The 21,349-nt window shown below is 36.4% G+C and overlaps 1 protein-coding gene across 12 annotated transcripts in view; it reads left to right on the top strand.

Annotated features, from left to right (window-relative positions):
• Nucleotides 1–19,341, top strand: part of LRRFIP2 (LRR binding FLII interacting protein 2) — a 58,596-nt gene extending 39,255 nt beyond the window's left edge. For 4 of the 12 annotated variants that reach the window (XM_064443883.1, XM_064443891.1, XM_064443881.1 and 1 more), the window contains 10 exons: nt 4,488–4,658; nt 5,316–5,408; nt 7,443–7,535; nt 11,157–11,258; nt 11,506–11,638; nt 13,640–13,689; nt 15,135–15,255; nt 16,307–16,386; nt 17,587–17,691; nt 18,424–19,340. In XM_064443883.1, the coding sequence (XP_064299953.1) occupies nt 4,488–4,658; nt 5,316–5,408; nt 7,443–7,535; nt 11,157–11,258; nt 11,506–11,638; nt 13,640–13,689; nt 15,135–15,255; nt 16,307–16,386; nt 17,587–17,691; nt 18,424–18,534 (1,059 nt within the window). In that variant the 3' untranslated portion in view covers nt 18,535–19,340. Of the gene's footprint in view, nt 1–4,487; nt 4,659–5,315; nt 5,409–7,442; nt 7,536–11,156; nt 11,259–11,505; nt 11,639–13,639; nt 13,690–15,134; nt 15,256–16,306; nt 16,387–17,586; nt 17,692–18,423 lie in introns of all 12 variants that reach the window. The other 8 variants (XM_064443879.1, XM_064443880.1, XM_064443887.1 and 5 more) reach the window with 7 other exon arrangements.
• Nucleotides 19,342–21,349: the final 2,008 nt, after the last annotated feature.

Below are 21,349 nucleotides of genomic sequence, written 5' to 3'. Positions count from 1 at the left end.
AAGCATGCATTCTGTATCGGTGTTTTTGGGTAACAGAGATACCACTGGTTCCACTAACTATATAAGGCTTTACTAACACGTTTTTAAATTTCTTTAAAGCATGTATCTAACTTTTAATCCATAGAGAGCATAATCTTAAATTTGTCGTATGGGTAAATTAAGTTGTTATTTAAATGTACATGAGATAGTATATCTTCATTATTTAGTTTATGTTAAAATAACATTAAACTTTCGTATTTTAGCAGGTGTTTTCTGGTAAGGTAATGAGACATTCAGTTTATATCTTTCAGAGTTTCGTTAGCAAACACATGGATATTCAAAATAATTACTAGGTATTGAATGGGGAAGAAAAAAATGGGAAGTAGTTATGACAAAGAACTTAAGAAATTAAGAATTAAGTCTTCCAGGTTTCAGCAAATACTACATCTTATAAAGCAAAACCAAAGTAATAATTTTGAAAGATGTGCTGAAATTAATCCGGGCAGACATATTGCTTGCATGAGATTATTTTTGTTTTACTCCCTTGCCACTGGGAAAGATGTTTGGGGTGGTTTTTTAATGCTTATGGTTTACATTCCCATTATCTTTTTCTAAATTGGTATTTTCAGTGTTAGGTTAATGAGATTTGTCTCTACTTTGACTTTGTTTAAATTTGTATGTATGCTTTTCTTTTGTAAGTTTTCACAGAATTAACAGTTTGCAGTTGAAGTATGATTATTTTCCCCTCTTCCGTGTTGAAGGGAAATTGAGTACACCAAATGATGTTCTGTTCTCTTTCCTGTTACCTAATTACAAATGGTTCCATGTAAAAGTAAAGAGATCTTTCCATATTTGCTTTATATTCATATAGAGACTGAATTTAATGAATGCTGCTTGTACTAGAGCATGTAACAGTGATGTATTTAACAGCTTCCTTGAATTTCCTTGATTAAATGACGTATCAGATGGTATAGTAAAGGGAGAATATATAATTTGAACTGTTCAGTGTAGCAAAAATTACTTCCTGTTTAGAGGGTAAGTAACTTTGAATCTGATAGCCATATGCTCAGATGAAGTATGTCTTGTTTTAATCGTATTGCTATATGAATATTAAAAGGACTTCAAAGAGCAGTAGATTACAAGATTATTAGATATATCTATGGTTGTACTAAATTTAAATAAAATGTGAGATTGCTTCATATTTTCAGAACGGATCTCTCTCACACTTCTGCATGTTTCCCAGCATCTAATGACTACTGTTCTGAATCGTTACTAACGCACTATTACTTATTGCACTGCATTACAGGTACCAAAAAGCATGGATGTGCAATAGACAGTAAGATCTTGACCTGTGCTTGGCTTACAAAATCGAATTGCATTTTATGCTATTGTTAATACTGAATAATATATTGCTAAGTTAATTTACCTTCCATAGAGAATTTTTTCAGGAACCCTTCCTCCTAATGAGGAAGGTATTGCCTTTTTCTCAACTTCTGCTTTAGCAGTTGTTTCTTGTGTACATTAGAAGAGTTACTAGGATACCTGCTTTTACACTGCTTTTAAGTTTTGTTTAGGTTGGTCAATTGGGTTTTTTTTCCCTAGTGGTTGAGTAACATTGATTTGTAATCACACTAACTTCATATCTCTGTGGTTGCCCATCCACTGTGCTGCTAAGAGGAGTTTTCACCTGGCTACAAATCTGCTGGGTGTCAGCAGAATGAACTCTTGTGTGGATAGTCCTGATTCAATTAGGCCTAAATCTTTTCATGTCTCTGATTCAGTTTTGTTGATTCTCTCTATATTCACTTGCATCAACTAGAAAGGAATCCTTTTTCTTTCCTCAAAATTTTTCTTTTATGCAGTTAACAGAGCACTCTTTTGATGTCTGCCTGTTCTAGCCAAGCAGCCTAATTTGCATAGCCCTTTGGCTTTCCTGAGAGAATTGTGGGTGGTATTGCTTTGTAGCTTTGGGTTATGTGCAAAGCCTTATTATCCATTTTTATTACAGCCTATTCCCACTCTTTCATCCTTAGGCATCCCAGTGCCTCATTCAAGTGTTTAAGAAATTCTTCCAAATCCATATTATTTCTCACCAAACTGGAATATTACAGAAACTACATGGAATTCCTGAACCATAGGGAACATGTGTAATGCTCTTATTCGAAAAGAAGTAACAATTCCAAAGGAGCCTTAGCAATGTTTCTGGTTTGGTTTTTTTTACTGATTGGAGAATCTTAGGCATAGCTTAGTTTCTTTCTGGAAAGCAATTCTCACTCTTCTGTCTCAAAATCAATTTATTCTTCTTCCATAGCTACAGATTTTTTTCCCCTAATTAACTTGTTGATTAATGACATCTTAATCCAATTTTTTAAGCTGCAACCTTATGTCCTCTTTAAGGCTGGAGTCCTGGAGCATATGGCATACAATAAGAGGCTGAGACAGCTGGATTTGCTAAGTCTTGGGGAGTGGGTGGGCGGCAGTATCACTGCTGTTTTCAGTTGCCGAATAGGAGGCTGTTGAGAAGACAGGCAGACTCTTTTCAGAGGTGCACAGTGACAGGGCAAGATGCACCAGACAAAAGTTGCATTGTAAGGGCAGAAATTCCAGTTAGACCTCAAGAAAAAGACTTTTTCACAAGGAAGGCAGTCAAACACTGGAGCAGGTTGTCCAGCCAGGTTCTGCAGCCTACATCCCTGGAGACACTTAAAATGAACTGGAGATGAGCTGCGAGCAGCCTGATCTTGGTTTAATTAGGAGATTGGACCAGATGGCATCCAGAGATCTCTGCCAACCTAAATTACTACATGAGTCCACTCACCTCACTCACAGGAACAACCAAATTGGAATTTTTTCCTAGTTGCACTTTTCATGAAGTTTTGCATCTCCTCATAAAAGGACTATAGCATTCACTTTAATCCCAGTATTTTCCTTTTCTCCTCTAAATTGAATTACTCTTTGAAATACTTTGGAAGCTTTAGTGTCTCTGACCTTTTGTTTTACCAGTCTTTACAAGATTTGTCATGTCTACACCATCACAAATGTTTTCTGTGGTTTTAATCTAAAACTTAAGAATTACTTGAATGCACTTACATGTGTTCTTTACTTTTAAAAATTTTTTTTCTATTTTATCATTAGTCTTCTTTGTTTGCTATTTACTGCTTCTCAAATGATAATGGTTCCTTTCTTATTTTTTCACTACTTATACTGTCATGTGTCTTCTGATCTGGATATGTCATGAGTTATTTGTTTTCTGGGGGTTCTAAACTAATGTTTCTCTCCAGCACAAAATTCCAGAATTTAGTGAATGGAACAGGTATCTAAATACATGTGGCTATGATAAAATTATAGAAGCTAAAATATGTATTTTAAGAACAGCTTTCTCAAACTGGTGATTTATAACATGGAGTAGGGCTTGGGGGTTGGGTGTTTTAGGTTTTCTCAGGACACTTAGACTGTTACCACCCTCTCTTCTAATACCTTAGTCCTACTTTTCTGTTTTCTGGAAAACCCAAGCCTGGTGTCCTTCCTGTGCTAGTACTTCTACTGTGATAAATACAAATAATTAAATATGGAGCTTATACTGCCTATGCCTTTGAAGAACAGATTGTGTGACATAGTAGGGGATTTGTAGTAGGGCACAGATCTACTTCGGAAGCGGAATCACTTAATAGTTCTTTAATTCTAAAATTAGGACCCTGAAGCTCAATTTCTGTGTTTTTAAAAGCATGCATATTGAAATCACTGCATGTTTTAAAGTGCCTGGAGTGATAGTTGTTCTAGTATTTGAATAGTTGACATTTGTTATAGTACTGAGAAAAAATAATGTGATAGATGATTTTGGTAAACATGAGAGAATTGCATAGCAGGGTAATAGCAAGGTCTATGTGTACCTTCAGGTACAGAATTAAGCATGTGAATCTTTACATGCTTTTTTGTTTTTTTTAATCTTAGTAAGAAGTAAAGACAGTGTCTGCTTAAACAGAATCATTATTACTTAAAATATGACTACCTTAAAACTTTGGATCTGAGGTATAGAGCACTGTTTAAATAATGAGCATTAAGTTAAAGCTAGTCTTAAGGATATTTCTGTGATCTTTTCTAGTCATTTAATTATCTGAGTTCCCTGTCAGATTTGTTGCCTCATTCTGAAGTTTTTTTTTTTCTTGTGCATGCACTGAAGATGCAATAAAGCTGTGATATTATTACTTTAACCCTGTGAGTTAAGTTGCGAAGGTAGAGTAGAAAATGCAAGTGGAATGTTATCTTGTAATTTTCATACATTTGTAATGATAACTTTTCATTGCTGTGTATGACTTAACGTTAATAATCGAAATTGAACTGTGACTTGGTATTTCTAAAGAGAAGACATTGAATAATAATTCAGAAACAAAAATGGTTGTGTAGTTTTACTGTGTAACAGGTAGCACTCTTCAGTATTATGGTAGTATTTTAACGTATAATAATACATCAAAAAGTTAGACTAATCTAAGCCATTCTACTCTCTATAGGATTCACTGGCTGAAGTTGAAGAGAAGTACAAGAAAGCTATGGTTTCCAATGCTCAACTAGATAATGAGAAAAACAACTTGGTTTACCAAGTGGATACTCTAAAGGACGTCATTGAGGAGAAAGAAGAACAGATAGCAGAGTTCTATAGGGAGAATGAAGAGAAATCAAAGGTAATGATTTTTAAGACTTTCTTTATTTTAAGATAAACCATAGAAGACTGGACTACTTAGAACAGTTACTTGGATTAGTAGAGAAGTCTGTCTTTCTCAGTGGCCAAACATGTTTTGAGTATTGTGTTTTGGTTTTTAAAAAACCAAACCAGCTACCCTCCCCCCCAAAATACCAAACAAAATCAAAATATGTCCTAACCTCCACATACCACCCCATGACCCCAGTTAAATGCAAATTAATTGCATTTAATTAATGCAATACACTAATGATAAAATATGCATTTGAATCATATAGGACATGTTCAGTCCCACTTTCTTGGAAAGGGAAGATCTGTGTGGCAGTTTTTTCAAGAAATTTTAGATAAAATCAGTATCTGAGCTTTTTCTCGTTACTGTTGTTCTTAAACCTTCATGGCATTTTTCTCTCCACTCTAAATTTTATTAAATAAAATCTTCTGTATAGTATGTATCTGGAGAACTTATCTAAAACACTGATTCTGTGACTTTTGGCTACTTGGTAGGTAGAATTTCTCAAACTGTTGCTATAATTTCTTAGGTAATGTTAAGTGCTATTACTAACTTTTTTTAAACTTTATATTGAAAATGAGTGTCAAACCCAAAATAAATAAAAATAAATCATTAATTTATTTAATATAGGAATTGGAAAGACAGAAACACACATGCAGTGTTCTACAGCATAAGTTGGAGGAACTTAAAGAGGGCCTTCGACAGAGAGATGAATTGATAGAGGTATGTTCATATGATAGTGTGTGATAGAACGTGTGCAAATAAATATGGTGTAAGATTTGAATGGGAGCCGCCACCATACACAAAATGAGCTTAATATTGTCTCACATTTTTAAGACATTTTTTCTTGTTTGGGTAGAATTTAAGCTATCAGTCTCTCTTAATTTAGAAAGTTAAAATGTCTCTCTGCAAGATTTTCAAATGTGTAAAAACCTTAATTCCTGTAAGAATCGTGGTTCTCATGAATGTTCCTTATGTCTTTCCTTCCTTGTGAGGGCAGAACTAATGTCTGTGTGACCAAAATCTTTTTGCACACACAGAAGTTCTGATGCATTGATAATACCAAATATTATTCTTTGCCTTTCCCAAGAGTTTCCTTTTCAGTTATTTCAGATTTTTGTGAACATCAACCACTGAAGTTTGCAGTATCAATTGTTTGTTTGCTTACAAGTCAAGCATAAATATAGCAACACTGGTCAGCGTGTTCTTGGGTCATAACAATGTTGCTGGATGTGTGGTGTGTTATTTTCTTTTCCCTCTTGCCTCTTTGATTTGTCTCCAGAAGAAGTTTGCCCTAAAATCCTAGAGCTATTACCAGTCTTAATTTTAAAATGGTCCATAAAGATATGTATTGTCAACAACATGCAGGTGTCTACTTCCCCCACTGACCTTGGTTCTGGCACTGTAAGTTGTAGTTGAATTAGTTCATCATTTTCCCACTGCCTCTTGGTTTCTCTCAAAAAAAATTTGATTATTTTAAGTGTATGGGCCAAAGTTTCCATGACCTCATTTTCAAAAGCTATATAATATTGCATTTCATTAATTGATTTCTTTCCCCATTAAGTTCTTGTGCTTTCCAGGCAGTAGTATAGTAACTCTGAAAAGTTCCAGATCTGTTATGGTTACTGAGAAAATAATCTGCTTCATGAAGTGGAGTTAGGAGGACTTACTAGCAGAAGAAAAGTAGCAAGATTAGCTTAAGAAGCAGCATTTTGCAGATTAATGCTGCCAAGCAAAAACTTAGCAAATTCTGTCTGTAGCTTGCTCTGGTTGTCACTTGCTCTGGATTCTCTTTGGCTTCACTATGAAGGACAAAAGCACTTTCTTTGGTGGTTGTTTGTTTTTTGGTTTGGTGGTTTTTTGGGTTTTTTTGAAGTATGTTAATCAAGAATATACAATAGATTGATTTGTCTGGAGCATTTGCTTTGGTAGAATGTAGCATATGTTTGAATTTTCACCCAATGTATGGAGTCCCTTCAAAGGTAAAGACAGTTTGCCCCCTATTTACCTTTTATTTGAGTAACTTGTCCAGCTATTAACACTAACAGAGAATTTAGCTGAAGCCATTTCACAGAAAGAAATTGTCTTCCATTCCCAGATGTAAAATAAAGTTCACCCATCGGGATGGCAAGAAAAATTATCTCTAGCCCTAAAAATTCTTATGTCATCTTCATATGTAATTATATGAGTGTATCAAAGAATTGTCATTTTATTTGCAAGGCAAACAGTAAAATGCATTTAGTCAGATGGAGAAAATAGGACCACACTTGATATGTATTAATATAGTATCAGAAAGCAATCAGCCTCTGTATTTCAATTCCTGGATGCTTAGTTCAACTTTCGTTCTTTATACTTTCAATAAGGTTTTTCTCTTTTGTAAAATATTAGTAAAACCACTTGTTAACATAAGTGTTCATTTCCAAACAGGACTTGAAGGTATCTGGAAATTACCACAGGGTAATTTTTTTCCGAAAGAAAGGACGTTATCCCCAGTCTTTACTAAAGAAAAGTAGCTCTAGTTGCATTAAATTCTTCTGTCAACATTAAGTGATTGAATAAAATTATTTTCCATTCTTTTGCATTAATTCATAGGGAAATATTGTAACCCTTAGTAGCACCCTTTTCCTTTAACTTCATGCTCATAAACTCTTTGGTTGGCTTTTACTATTTAATTTCCTTTATGTCTTTGAATGTTTCTTGTTTCACTTCCTTACTTCTCTTTCCTCTTTTATTCTTCCCTCATACTATTTACTACAGGAGAATCAACGCATGCAGCAGAATATAGACTCCATAACCAAAGAGGTGTTTGATCTCCAGGAGACAGTTAATTGGAAAGATAAAAAAATAGGGGTATGAAACAAATATGGGGGGAAAGGTATTTTTTCATTTTTAGAAGTAGATGGATGCCCCCCACCCTCCAAGGAATGCTGTGTACTCTAAAGAAATGAAGGCTACTCCCAATTTAAATATTGAAACCATTTTGCAGTCTTGTTTAGAAAATGAGCTCCACTTCATCTTCACTTGCATAATGATGAATAATACTAATTAAATCTATAATATAATAAATTTATGCATAAAATTTTATAAATTTTTACAAAATATTTTTAACCTGTAATAAGGGCTTGAAAAAACAATAATTTCCTTATTCTTTACAAATGTAGGAATTGCCTGAGCATGTACACTGATCCACAGTGACAATTTTATACAGATTTGAAATTATTTTTAAAGCTTTTAATCTCCTTAGAGGCAAATACAATTTAAAGAACATGAACAGTTTAGAACTTGCTCACCATTTAGCTCCTGCCTCTGTTGTCATCTTGACAATTTGCGTAATGATTAGCGGATTTTAAAATGGTCTGCTTTCCACCGCCTGGGATAAGAGAGACAAAATATCTCAAATAACGGAAAACCTACGGAGCTGCAGGAGCTAAGGGTCAAAACGTAGAGAAGCCCCAGTGAGTATTTTTAGATTGTGCTTGCATTTGGCATACTTAGTGCTAAAAAATATGATCTTGAACTGACTTGTGCAGCTACACTTGCACATTCCTGTGCTTCACTTCTGATCCTTCTAGGGCTGGTTAGCTTAGATGCAGCACTGAACCAAGATGATTTTGTGATACCACAAACAAAATACTAGAGTTACCAACTATTGAAATTGAGAGTTGGAATTGAAACAATGGTTGCGTGGGACCTTTTGAGGAGCATCTGTAGGGCTCCTGCATAGAAAAGAAAGGGGTACAGGAAGAACTGAGTTGATGTGCACTACGCAGCTAATGTAGGTCAGGCAGAGTTTGTCAGCTCTGCTTCTGAGCAGCATAGAAGTTTGTCTCGGAGTCAGCCTGATCCTTGGTGGTAAGTAGGCTCTGAACCTGTGGCTGTTCTGGGCCGCAAGTAGATTGGTGGTGAGATGGAGTTAGCTGGATGGCCTTTAGAAAGGAATCAGTAAGTCTAACTGAATTTTACACAAGATTTTCACATATGGAGATTTCGTAGAAAATTGCTGTATTTAACTTTGAAAAGCTATCCTGTAACTGCTGCTGCCCAGATTTAAAAAAGCCCTCTTATATTGTCTTCATTCAGTTCATATTTATTTCATGTTTCAGTCCTTCAATCCATATTGCAATTCTTTCTTCCATCATAAAATAATATTTCAACGTTTAAGTTTTCTTCTGAACATCTCTCTGAAAGGTTTTTTTTATCTTTAATAGTATTCTTTCCAAACTTACTCTTTACCTTTGTGTACTGGACTGTCCCAATTTGAGCAATTTTTTTGTGCAAGCACTTTTTTCTTTCAAATACATTGCTAGAGTTGGTACAGAGCATATCATCTATTCAAAGTAACTACTAGCCAGACTGACAAGAAAGATATTTTTTTTTTTTAGCCAAAATGTTCCTGCCAGTTTCTGCGTTCTTGTAAAAACCATAACTGGATCTTTTTCTAGTTTTCATATTTTTTACCATATTGGAATTGAAATTTCTCAGTTCTTAATATGTAAAAAATGCTGCTGTCTTTTCTTTCTCATTTAGTTATCTTAAAACATTTACATATTATTCTTAGCTCACAATTTTTGAGTCTTTCTCCCCCATACTGAGTAGTTCTGCTAATTTTTACTCTATTCCACCTTCAGAAGTCTCTGAGAAGCTTCACAGAGTGGTAGTTCATAATTAGAATTGTAACCCAGTTTTACAATGTACATGCATGACTGATGCTGCCTCAGAGGAAGAAAGGGAGGCAAGCACAATAGAGATACCATGAGTCTGTTTTACCACTTGCCTTCCTATATTGCATTGTTTCTACAAAGTGATTGGAATTTGCATGTGTATTTAGTCTTAAATTAGATCAATTTGAGGACACTGAACTGTAACTTCCAGGTTATACTCCTGAAATATACAGCTGTTTTACTGTTTGGTGCCTCCAAATTGTACATGCATTGCCGATTTGAAATTGGCAATGGCATGTCTGAGTTTAGTATAGCTTTTGTGAAGGTTCAACACTGAATAATGATTACTCATCTCTCTATAGGTAGAGTTATATTTTTATATCAGCTTCACTTCCTTCCCCATCAAAATTTTTATTTCCAACACTTGTGCATAGAGGATGAGGATAGAAACGATGTTTTGGGAAGGTCAGCAGCATCGCAGGGCACTGCCAAGCACACAGACGATGTGTGTGTGCAGTGTGATTCTGGGCCTTTGTGTCCAAGTGAGTGAGCTTACTTCCCTCTCTGTCTCTGCTGCTATTCTTCAAAAATGGAAAACGTGTATGTTGTATTTAAGTGGAAGACAAAAATGATGTAATGGTTAAAGTTCTTAACACTGCTTATAATGTAGTTACAGAGGTCTAGTATATGTTAGGAAATAAAAGGACACGTTATGAATTCTTAAACTACGATATGACAGCTAATACTTTCACACGTGCTGAATTACCTATATTTTAAATGTTATATTTACATACTAATAAATCAAGTGCAGTAGCACTTAAATTTTTCTGTTGAAGTTGAGTAATGCGTTAAAACGTTGCTTGAGGATACAGATTCTAGATGATTATTAAAATTCAGCACACTGCAACTGTCATGTGGAGCAGCTACAATACAAAGGTATACACCTTCATTTCTTTCTTTGTAGCAGTCCATTCCTAAACATTCATGCATGACACAAGGTTTAGTCGGATAGTTTTCTTGGTAAGATGTGTGTACACTTTTGTAGTTGCTGTATGGTCAGGATTATTTGTAATGCATGCAGTATTGAATTTGAATGTAATACTGGGATGCTGCCCAGTCCAAGTGAAAATGTCTGATTAATTGCCAGGTAACACAGCTCCAGCATCAGTAGGCAAACCCATCTACGTCTGTATTGCGCTTTTGGCTGCAATCTGTTCTTGTGCTAAAATAGCGCTGCTAGTGTTTCCTGCTCGCCCTCTCCCCCCCGCCCTTAAAAACTGATTGCTTTGGTTTTAGTAAAGGGTGGTTGTAATACTTAAGCAAGTAGAAAATAGTATTTGTAAGTGAATGACAGGCTGATACATCCAAGGTCTTTAATGAGGTAAGATTCTACTTCTATACCTTACAAAAGGTAGATAAATTAGTTCAATGAATGTAATGTTTTAGGATCTTTGCAAGTTGAGTTCCAGCAAATTTTACTTCTGACCACAGAGTGCCTGTATTCTTCTAATCACTTACTCTTTTGGTATTCAATTTAGTATACCAAAATTACAAAAAATAAAATCCACTAAATAAAAATCTATTATAGAATCTACTAAGACTCTCATATGGGGAAAAATCACGTCATGACAAGCGTGCAGCAATGAGGGTAGACTTGTAAAAGGTAGTTATCAGAGATGTATGTTTATATATTAAATACGCTTTTTAATTTCTTTTACTGAGCTCTTTGTACTTGTAGAAAACCTCTCTGCTATCTGTCATATGCTTTTTCTCTGTGCCATTCTTTTTCTTGCTATCTGCCTGAACCCAGGCCCTAGAAAGACAGAAAGATTACTTTGACTGCATTAAGAATGAGCGAGATGAGCTCAGAGAGGAGTTGGCTCACCTGAAGGAAACAATGAAGAGAGGAGAGGTATGTTGGCAGTGGTTGCTTTACAGTAACAGAAATCCAGGAATGGGGCATGAAATCAAGGTCAATGAAAAAGAATAATGATGGTTACTATTCTTGTGCAGTCTCAAAACCTGACCGTAGGGTAGGACAAATGGTGTATTTCATTGTAGCTGTTTCAACTTGAAAAGCTTTTTAATAACTTTTCTGTCCAATTACATTTTAGCACTGCTCTTGTATTAATAGGATTTTTCTTCTTTTGTATTTTTAGAAACATGGATTAGTTATAATTCCAGATGGCACACCAAATGGTGATGTAAACCATGAATCAGTGGTTGGTGCAATAACAGTTGTATCACAGGAAGCTGCTCAAGTCTTGGAAGCTGCAGGAGAAGGACCACTAGGTAAAAATATCCTAACATACTTGGGAGAGTGTTTGAAGTCTTTGTTTCCCTTCTGTTCATAGTGGACTGTGATTTAGCCACAAGAAGATACTGGAGGTGCTTCTGGAATACATGCTTACACAACTTTCAAGATTATGATTTTTTTTTTTAAACGCTGAGTAAAAAGACAGATGTATTTGTTGAGTAAAAAAAAAACAAGTATGTGCCTGGATCTTTATAACTGATTAGATCTCTTGGTCCCAGTTTCTGTTTTATTACTGTCAGAAAATATCTTGCCTGAAAGTGTAGTCTTTTGGATTAGTATGCTTCCAGTTGTGTTTCATGGAAAAAAATTATGTAAAAGTATGTATAATCAATGAAAGAACTTCCATTATAGAAAACAATATATTCTTTCCCCTTCCTTGAAATACTTCTGCCTTTATTAGTATAAAGCAAGGGCAGCCCCCCCCCCAAAAAAACCACCACCACCACGACAAGAAAAAAATAAACAAACCAAAAAACCCCCCACAAACATAGAAAATAACTGAGGTTTAAAAACTATTCAGAAAATAACACAGAAAACAAAGATAGAGGTTTTGTGGGCCTTTAGTTTAACTTTCTTTTATCCTTTGGTTAAACAAGTTATTGCGTGCATAGTCAATCCACTGTAAAACTTTGTTAGTTGACATGCAAAGAAACATCTCTATACACTTGCAATATATTTGGACATAACATATAATAATAGTTTGGGGTTTTTTTGGCAGATATTAGACTTGATACATGTTTCTGCTGTGGCTCCATCATAGTGAAACACAGATGTCTTTATACCTTCTTACTGTCAAAGTTATAATTTCCAAGGGAGCTGCTCTAATCTTAGCATAGTGTTGCTTGACAGACTGTTTTGTAGTTATTGCTGATCTTCTGACTGATTAGAGACATTGCAACATTCCTATTGATCCTTTCCCAAGTACTTTTTTTGTGGTTTGAAAACACTTTCTAAAGAATGGGGCAGTGTCATGGTTTTAGCTGGGATGGAGTTAATTGTCTTCACTGCAGCTGGCACAGTGCTGTGCTTTGGACTTAGTATGAAAACAATGTTGATTACACACCAATGTTTTAGTTGTTGCTGGGTAGTGCTTGTACTAGTCAAGGACTTCTCCAGCTTCCCATGCTCTGCCAGGGGCACAAGAAGCCGGGAGGGGAGGGGGCACAGCTAAGAGAGCGGATTCAAACTGACCAAAGGGATATTCCATATCATGTAACATCATGCCCAGTATGTTAACTGGGGGGAGCTGGATGGGGGAGGGAAGCAACAATCGCTGCTCTGGGACTGGCAGCGTCAGTCGGCAGGTGGTGAGAGGTTGTATTGTTTGCATTTCTTTTTTTCCCCTTTTTCCCTTTTCTTTTTTATTATATTATCATTATTGTTGTTGTTATCATAATCATTATTATTATAATAATCTAATTATTAAACTGTTCTTACCTCAACCCACAAGGCTTTTTTTTGTGCTCTGGCTCTTCTGATTCTCTCCCCCATCCCACAGGGATGGGAGCAGTGAGCGACCGGCTGTGTGGTGTTTAGTTGCTGCCTGAGGATGAACCGTGACAAGCAGCTTAGTGCCTTCCTGGATAGATAACAATCTTTCAGAATAAGACAGGGAGAAGAGTATCCAATCAGAAGAAAATGTTGTTGGAAATGGCTGTTCTAGATATTGGGACAAAGCTGTGTTCTATTAAAAAAAAAAATTTGTAGTTGTTCATTTACTTTGAAGAATTACTAAACTCTCAGAGGTCTTGCTTTTAAGATTGTTATATTTCATTCACATTGTTTATTAGTATCTTTCTCTTTTTTTCTGCTATTAACTGAAGTCTGGTATGTTGTTATTAGTGAGATAGCAAAGTGTTATGCTTCCAGTGCTATTAGCTTTAAGTTTGAAGAGCATTTTATTTGAAAATGAACAAGAAGTTATGAAAAAATGTGTTCTTAGTTACAGATTTCTCTGTTTTTGAATTTGTTTTTAGATGTCCGGCTAAGAAAACTGGCTGGAGAAAAGGAAGAATTATTGTCCCAGGTAAAACAAGCTATTCATAAATAGAACTTTGTGTCTCCTTTTTCAGGCTACTAATATACTAGCAATAAACAAATATTAAGCACCAAAGGTTCTTAACCAAATACTTAAGCACTAAAGCAAAATAAAATATTTAGCTTCTTACCTGGCTGGCTACCAAGAATTATCAGCTCCTCTCACTAGTGTCCTTATCCATGTGACTTCAGTCTTGGTTGGTAAAGAGCCCTCGTTTCACTAACTGGTTAGCTGAAATCTAACTTGCTGCTGACTCTGCTATTAGTGCACGTGCTTAAAGTTGTTCATTCTTTTATTTTGCCTTATGTGGAAATACTAAGGTCGGTGAAATGACATTCTCATAAGCTCAAGTGAAACTTTCTTCCAAATTGCTAAGTGGTACTATTTCTTTGATCATTTCAGTTACTCAAATAAAAAATTAATATTATAAAAGTAGTTGTATTTTAATACAGTTCAGTATTGAGAAGAAAGGACGTAACAAAACACATCCATTGAACAATTGTTAAGAATACCATAGTTTTTGTGCTTCTAGCTGAACACATTGCAAATTTAAAGTGGTGGTGTCAGCATTTGTTTTTGCTGGGAATGTACTTTAATTAGCATAGATAACATGGTTTAGAATGCCAATAAACTCTAGCATTCAGTCAAGGCTGTTAAATGTAAGTATATAAGTATGTCTATAAAGATACATTTTTCACAATATGATTGTAGAAATCACTGTTAAAATATTTTATTTATATCATGAGTGGGAGTTTTGCAAGTATAAGTCCCCTAACACTAATCTGTAGGGCAGTATTTTGATAAGAGAGTCAAAAAAAGTGGCTCCCACTTCTTTCATAAATGCCAGACACAGAGGGTATAGCTGAGGAATCTATGTTCCCTGACTACTGGAAAAATCCAGAGATGGCTGCTGTAGAATAAAATGGAACCATTTAAGACTAATGTGTACTATAGACTTGCCTAGGACCATTGCTTCCAGGTTGAGTAAAAGATAGGACCCCAAAAAAGCTGTGGATTATTCTTTCTGTAAACTCGCCAGGATATTGTTCATTATCTTCATACGTGTTTAGAGTGTAAAAGAAATGTATAAACAGAGTTTAACGCCGCCTTCTCCTCCGGAAAGGCAGCTCTGCCAGAGTTACTGGGTGCCTCTGTATTGCACACAGATCCCTGAATCACTGACCAAACTGGTGGGTCTGGACTGTGCATTGACATGCAGAGGGTGCTCGCCCAGAAATGGAGATGGGGGATTGCAGCCACAGGCCTGAGGGACTGGCTTCCCTGCCTCCCCTGCATGGCTCTGCTACTCCCACTTACAGGACCATCTCAGCCAGTGGCATCTCAGGGCTGCTTTGCCTTTTTCCCATTGAACGTTTAGATACACAACTACTGAACTTCTGGGAGTCTCTCACAAAAGAACACTTGTTTTTCAGGTTAGAAAACTGAAGATGCAGCTGGAAGAAGAACGACAGAAATATTCTAGGAGTGATGGCATGAATACAGATATCATAGGTTTAGAGAACGGTTCTGACTTGCAGCTAATTGAAATGCAGAGTAAGTGTACCGTTACTGTTCAAAGGTACTCTTGCTGGGGAGAGGACACATTCTTCCAACAACTCCTTTTCCTATATTGTTATGCAGTAGTAGTATTGTGGATGAATATATCGTTGAGCAGCTAGTTTTCTGTTGGTATCTCTCCTTGCAGGAAATGTCTCACTGCAGAATAGCTTAAAAGACTGCCTCATTCAGTGCTGAATAGCAACATTCTGCGAAGTTGTTTTTCTGTTGAACTTCCCTAGAATGGGTGCCACTACTTGAACAATTTCAATTTTACATGATAGAATTTCAGCTAAGATATTTTGTTAATATATTCTACCTGATTTTTTAATTGAATCTTTGATACAGAAATTTAATCTGAAAGACTATTATCCTCTGAAGCAAAACAAGAAAAATTATTAAAGTTTAACACAATATTCAATGTTGCTTCATAAAAGCACTAAGCTACTTTTCCATTTTCAAGCAAGCTATTTCTGAAAACTTTCCATGTTTGACAGATTGTCATTTAGTATCGTTGTGGCAATGAACATGAGCAGAGCACTGGCAATGTCAGGGCTAAAATATAACACCAAAATAATTTGCAAAGCTTCTTGGAGTTCGTCAGGCAAGTTCAAGCCTTGTGCCATTTATTATTCAAGTGTTATTACAGATGTCTGCACTAAATTCTATGATTCTATGATTCTAAATGGTGCTGGTTTTCTGTCTGTGATTTGACCCATTTTGCAGTGTGTGCTGGTTATTGTGTTGATTCTCTTTTCTGAGAGATGAGTTTGATCTATACAGGTGTGTTTTAAAAGTTGTGTATCTCATTTATACATCCGAGATTTAATGCACAGTCTTACAGAGACAGTAATTGTGTTCTGTAAATAACAGGAAAATTATTTCTTTTTCATACACTCAGAAAAGATTTCTGAAAGCATTTACTACTTTATAGTCCTGTATATGGGCTTCTCAATAAAATGGTCTTTTTAATGAATTTTAATTAAAAGGAAAACTGCCATCTTAGAGAGTTGCTTTGAGTAATATACTCATGTCAATTTTTGTTTAGGAGATGCCAACAGGCAAATTAGTGAATACAAATTTAAGCTGTCAAAAGCTGAACAAGACATAACTACTTTGGAACAAAACGTAAGTGTGTCTGTCTTCATATTTATTGTTATCATTACACTTGCTCTGCATGCTTTTATAATATTCTTTTTCAACAAAAGCTATGAAATAATATTTCATAGCTTGATTTACTGTTTGCTCTTCAGTTTGCACAGAATGGCACTATATTTGTCTTTTATATTTCATGCAGTTCAATATCTGTGCTTAGTCTAACTGTAAGAGAAAATAATCTGGAGTTAATTTACTACGGTGTGAATATACAGCAGAATATAAAGAACTGAAGCTACCAGTTCAAGAAAATCAGTTTATGTAGCTTAATTACTTGTAAGAAAGTTGTATAGACTGTAGAAGGTGCATAATTTACTTTCTGAAATTAAGAGTTTGTTTTTAGAGATATGTGAATATATCTCTCACGTGGATTTATGCACGCTTAGTGATTTTTAAGTCAGTAATATGGTATTATAGTTCAGCATCTCTGTAGATCACCTAAAGATCACGTAAAGGATTTATAATTTGAACCAGAGACGCATAGCTGGTGTCTCTTGCACGGCAATAGGCTACTAGCCTGTCCTATGGATTTGGGGGTAGCAGGGACCTATAAATACAACAGTCCAGCAAGTGGGCTTTAACACCTGCAGATTGCAACCAGGATTTGTCTCGAGGCCCTTCTTTACTGCTGAACTCTGCTTGAGCTCAAGACATCTTGCATCTTGTCCTGGTAACAGTTATAGTCTCCTTTCGACTTTGTCCCTTTTCATACAGCCTCTGCTTTTCAGCTTTCCGTGTTTTGTTTTTAATCCCATGTGTTCCCAAATTATTGATTTTTTTTTTTTTTTTTTTTTTTATTCCGCCCCGCCCCCCCCCCCCCGTCTGCTTAGCTCTTTAACCTTCTGTATCTTCTATGCTGTGTCCTATATTATGTTCCATTCTCTATCATTTCCTGTGAACCTCGCCAGGGAGGGACAGGCTGTGAAGGACATTCCAAGTTTCTGCCCACAACTTATTTTAGTGTTTTATTAGTTCTTTTAAACAGTCTCTTTGCAGTTATGGCTGCTGCTAACACAGTTAAACCTCCTCTTTCCAGAGGGAGATACTATGGGTAATTCACAGGATGCCTTGTGTTACAGTGGCTTTCAGAAAGGGAAGCACAGCTAGTGGCAGGTGAGCTCAGGGTGGAATACCTGAGTAATTGTTCCTTTTTTTTCTTGTTTGGGTTTGCAGGTTGGACGACTTGAGGGGCAGGTTGCAAGGTATAAAAATGCAGCAGAAAATGCAGAAAAAGTAGAAGATGAGCTCAAAGCTGAAAAGAGGAAGCTTCAGCGAGAGGTAATTGACTTGATTTCCTTTTCAGCTCTATGCTCCTTTCTTGAGCTCCTCTGTCTTTTGCCTCCAAGCTCTTTTTTGTTAGTCTTCGGTTGCAGCTTCTCAGTTGTTTTTTGTTTTGAGAAGGCTTCTGAGTCTGTGTTGCATTCAGAAGATAATTGTAACACAGAAAAGTAGACACTAATAACAATTCAATGCAGTCCTTCCTTGAAAGGAAGGATCTCGGATTGTATTTTCTTCTGAATTTGATAGCTTGTAGTATTTCCAACTAACCCTTCTGTAAAAGTTACTGGGGAGTCAAATGCTCCCTGTGTCAAGTGCCAGCCTGGGAAGTTTCCAGCATGCACCTCACAGGGATCTGGGAAGAAGCGGTATTTAACAGAGCTGTTGATCATGCTTGCTTAAGAGCTGCTGCATGACTAGCATGATGCCTGCTACCCATGGCAATATCTCCATCAGCAAGTAACAATGGTGGAGAGGACTTTACCTTTAAATAGCATGTAATAGGAAGCTGCAGACGCCTGGTTCTTTTGGAATGAGCCTGTGTTTCATGTTTCAATTGCTTCCCAACCTGGTTCATCTGACTGCAACAACGGAAGCGTCTGAACTTATGTGGGACTGCTATAAAGCGTATAACACTTGTATTCCTGGTCTAATTTCCTCTGTCAAAGCTTAAGAACAGCAGAAAATCCAATTAAACTTAAAGTCATCCTAACACTTGTTTTCATTTTATAGTTAAGAACAGCAATGGATAAGATAGAGGAGATGGAGATGACCAATAGCCACTTAATGAAAAGGCTGGAGAAGATGAAGGCAAATAGGACTGCGCTTTTATCTCAACAGTGAAGTGGAAATTCAAAGTATGATGCACTGCTCCTTTAATAACTAGCCCCTAGAGTGTTTTTAAATACAGACTTTCATTGGCACAAACTGTTTGAAACACTGAGCTGTTCATTGATATTTTAGTTTCAAAATTAAATGGCATACTTTTTTGTAACTTATGAGAGAATGAAATGTAGTTTGAATTCCCATGTGAATGACGGCAATTTTCCTGTAGCATTTGATTCTAGAGTCAGAGCTGGAGCACAATGCTGTATGTTCAACTTAGTGATAAAAAATGTTTTTACAACTGTGGAATCAAGTTTACTCACGATCTCTTTTGGCTGCTTTAATGATGCTTGATGCTTGGAGACAACTGCATGAATTCAAGAAGACACTGTATTACTGTATTATAAACTAACATATATTTGCTCAAGACATCACACAGCACAAGTGCCTTTTATCTGGTGCAATTTAGACTTCATTGTTGAAATAACCTTTGAAAGCAGATAACGTTTTATTTTAAGATACATTTGGGGTATTCACTAAACTTTATACATTTTGAAAATACATTTTTGTAAAATATTTAAATTTATAAGAAAAAAGGAGGGACTGTATATAAAAATCTGCTTTTTTTGCATGGGCACATCTGAGTTCTAGGTAATTTTGTCAAATACGGGCCTCTGACTCTTATTACTAAGAGTGTGGATTTATAAACTTCTGTTGTACACCATCAAATTGTATGTCATCTGCTGCTTACGTGTGAATTGAAATTTTAGGGTGGGAGGAAGGGGTGGGAAATGTGGCTAAGGAGTTTATTAAATGGACACTTTACTGACCAAAAACAGATGTTTTGTGTTTTCTTTTAAATACTGAGATACCAACAGGACAGAGCACAATCTTTGCAGAATAGTAAATTCCGATCTCCATATTCTTCAAAGGTATTTTCTTGGCTTTGAAATAGTGAGTTTGAAAGTGGTGTTTTTTGTTATCCTGGTCTGCTACTCTCTGACAGTACTGCTGTGGGGGAGGGAGGCAGTACAAGGAAGAAGGTGCTTTCTAGAGGGGTTGGGTTTTGTCTGTAGCCTACTTTCTATGGACAGTGAATGCTGTTAAGAACTTTCACTCTTTTCAAGCTGGCACATCACAAGTGGCAATTCAGAAGTATCGGAAATGGCACTGCCCGTGTGTTGGACTTCCCTTGAGGCCAGCAGGAGCCCAACATTTGATCTCAGAGGAATCATTATTTGGACTTGTATCAGATGCTTCCCTGTTGTAAACTGCTACCCTTCAGGAGTATTTCCCAAAGCAAGGCAGGTTTCAGGACCTTTGCAATACAGAGGGTTAGTACTTCTGCTTGTACCAGAGCTGCTTTCCAAAGAACACCCATCTTGACAGTGCAAAACTGAAGCTTTCTGTCTCTTGGTTTGGATGCCTTGTGGACTTGGAAAAGAAAATGCCTTCCCTGTTGAGAAGTCTCCTTGTAAGTAGCAGATCTCCCTAGGCCTGCGTATTAAATAGGAGACAATTGTAATTTGGTGATCATATAGATCATTGTCTGTGCTGTTTGACGCTTTGCATTCCATTGTGTACTTGTTCAGAAGAAGCTATCAGGGTCTTGATTAATTGTTCTTAATGGTGTGTGTTCTGAAGATAAAGGGGATCCTTTGTGGGTTTTGAGAGTGTTCACATGTACAAAACTCTCCTAAAGCCTTATTTGGCATATGATGGGGTAAAGCATCAGTATATCCTTTCTAAAGATTAAGGTTTTTAGTAGGTTTTTAAATTTTTAGTAGTGTTTTTATTGCGTGACCTCAGGAAAGATGAGACTTGCAGAGGAAGCACCATCTCAGGAGACAAGTGTCCACTCTCACTTAACCATCCCACCCTCCCCACTTCCCCAGGCATCACAGTGTCCCCCTGAACATCAGCTATTTCAACCAGACCACTGTCATCTTCCATTTCAGCATCATGTGGCCTGACTGCACCATCTAGAGGCCCTGTGTTAACCTCTGTCTTCCCTTCAGAGGGGCCTGTACTTAGGGGTTGTTCACTGGCTTGAGAAAAGCATCCAATTTCTGCACTCGGGAATCAGTGTGGACTGGAATTAAAACATTTACAAAAAAAAATTACCTAGAGAAATATCTGAAAATGTTCCGGAGACTGTTGCAATGATCTGGGGAGGTAACATGAAAAGCAGTAACAGAAAAAGAACACGAGGTTCTTTTGTCTTGATACAAGTATAGGCAAGAAAAAGAAAAAAGATTGTAAGGAATAATGACTGACACTTGGATAGCAATAGAGAAAGCCTTTTTTTTTTTTTTTTTAATTAAAGCACAGTTCATTTAATCAGAACTAGTGTATCTGTGACAGGCAAGTGAATAGTGGCTACATGACCTTACCAGCATTGCTGAAGACCACAAATTGCTTGTCAGCCAAATGAAAGAAAGTATTAGCTGTAATTACAGAAAGTTTATAGGGAAAGTTATTATTTTTCGTCAGACCAACTGGGGTTTGGTTGAGGAAAAAAAACCCATGAGTTTAATTATATTAATCAGATAATTTTAGAGATGTTTGCAAGGGGACAGAGAAGGTTGTTAGTGCCTTCTATATGCAGAGTTATACCCAATTACTGCCAACAAAAAGGTGCGAAGTTAGTAGAAAGTGGGCATAAGGATAATTGTAACATGGCATAATACCTGTGTTTTTATTAAGGGCATGATTTTTAACACCCAGCATAGTTTGTTCTTCCCTCAAGTTTGTGGGGGTTTTCTTTGGTCCATGGGGGGGGCATTGTTGAGGCCGGGTGGAAAGATTCGGTGAGTGTTTGTTAGGGACGGAC

The sequence above is a fragment of the Phalacrocorax carbo genome, chromosome 2 (genome assembly GCF_963921805.1).
Source record: "Phalacrocorax carbo chromosome 2, bPhaCar2.1, whole genome shotgun sequence".
Taxonomy (NCBI): Eukaryota; Metazoa; Chordata; class Aves; order Suliformes; family Phalacrocoracidae; genus Phalacrocorax; species Phalacrocorax carbo.
Note: the sequence above shows the minus strand (reverse complement) of the source record. Positions and strands in the feature narration are given on the sequence as shown.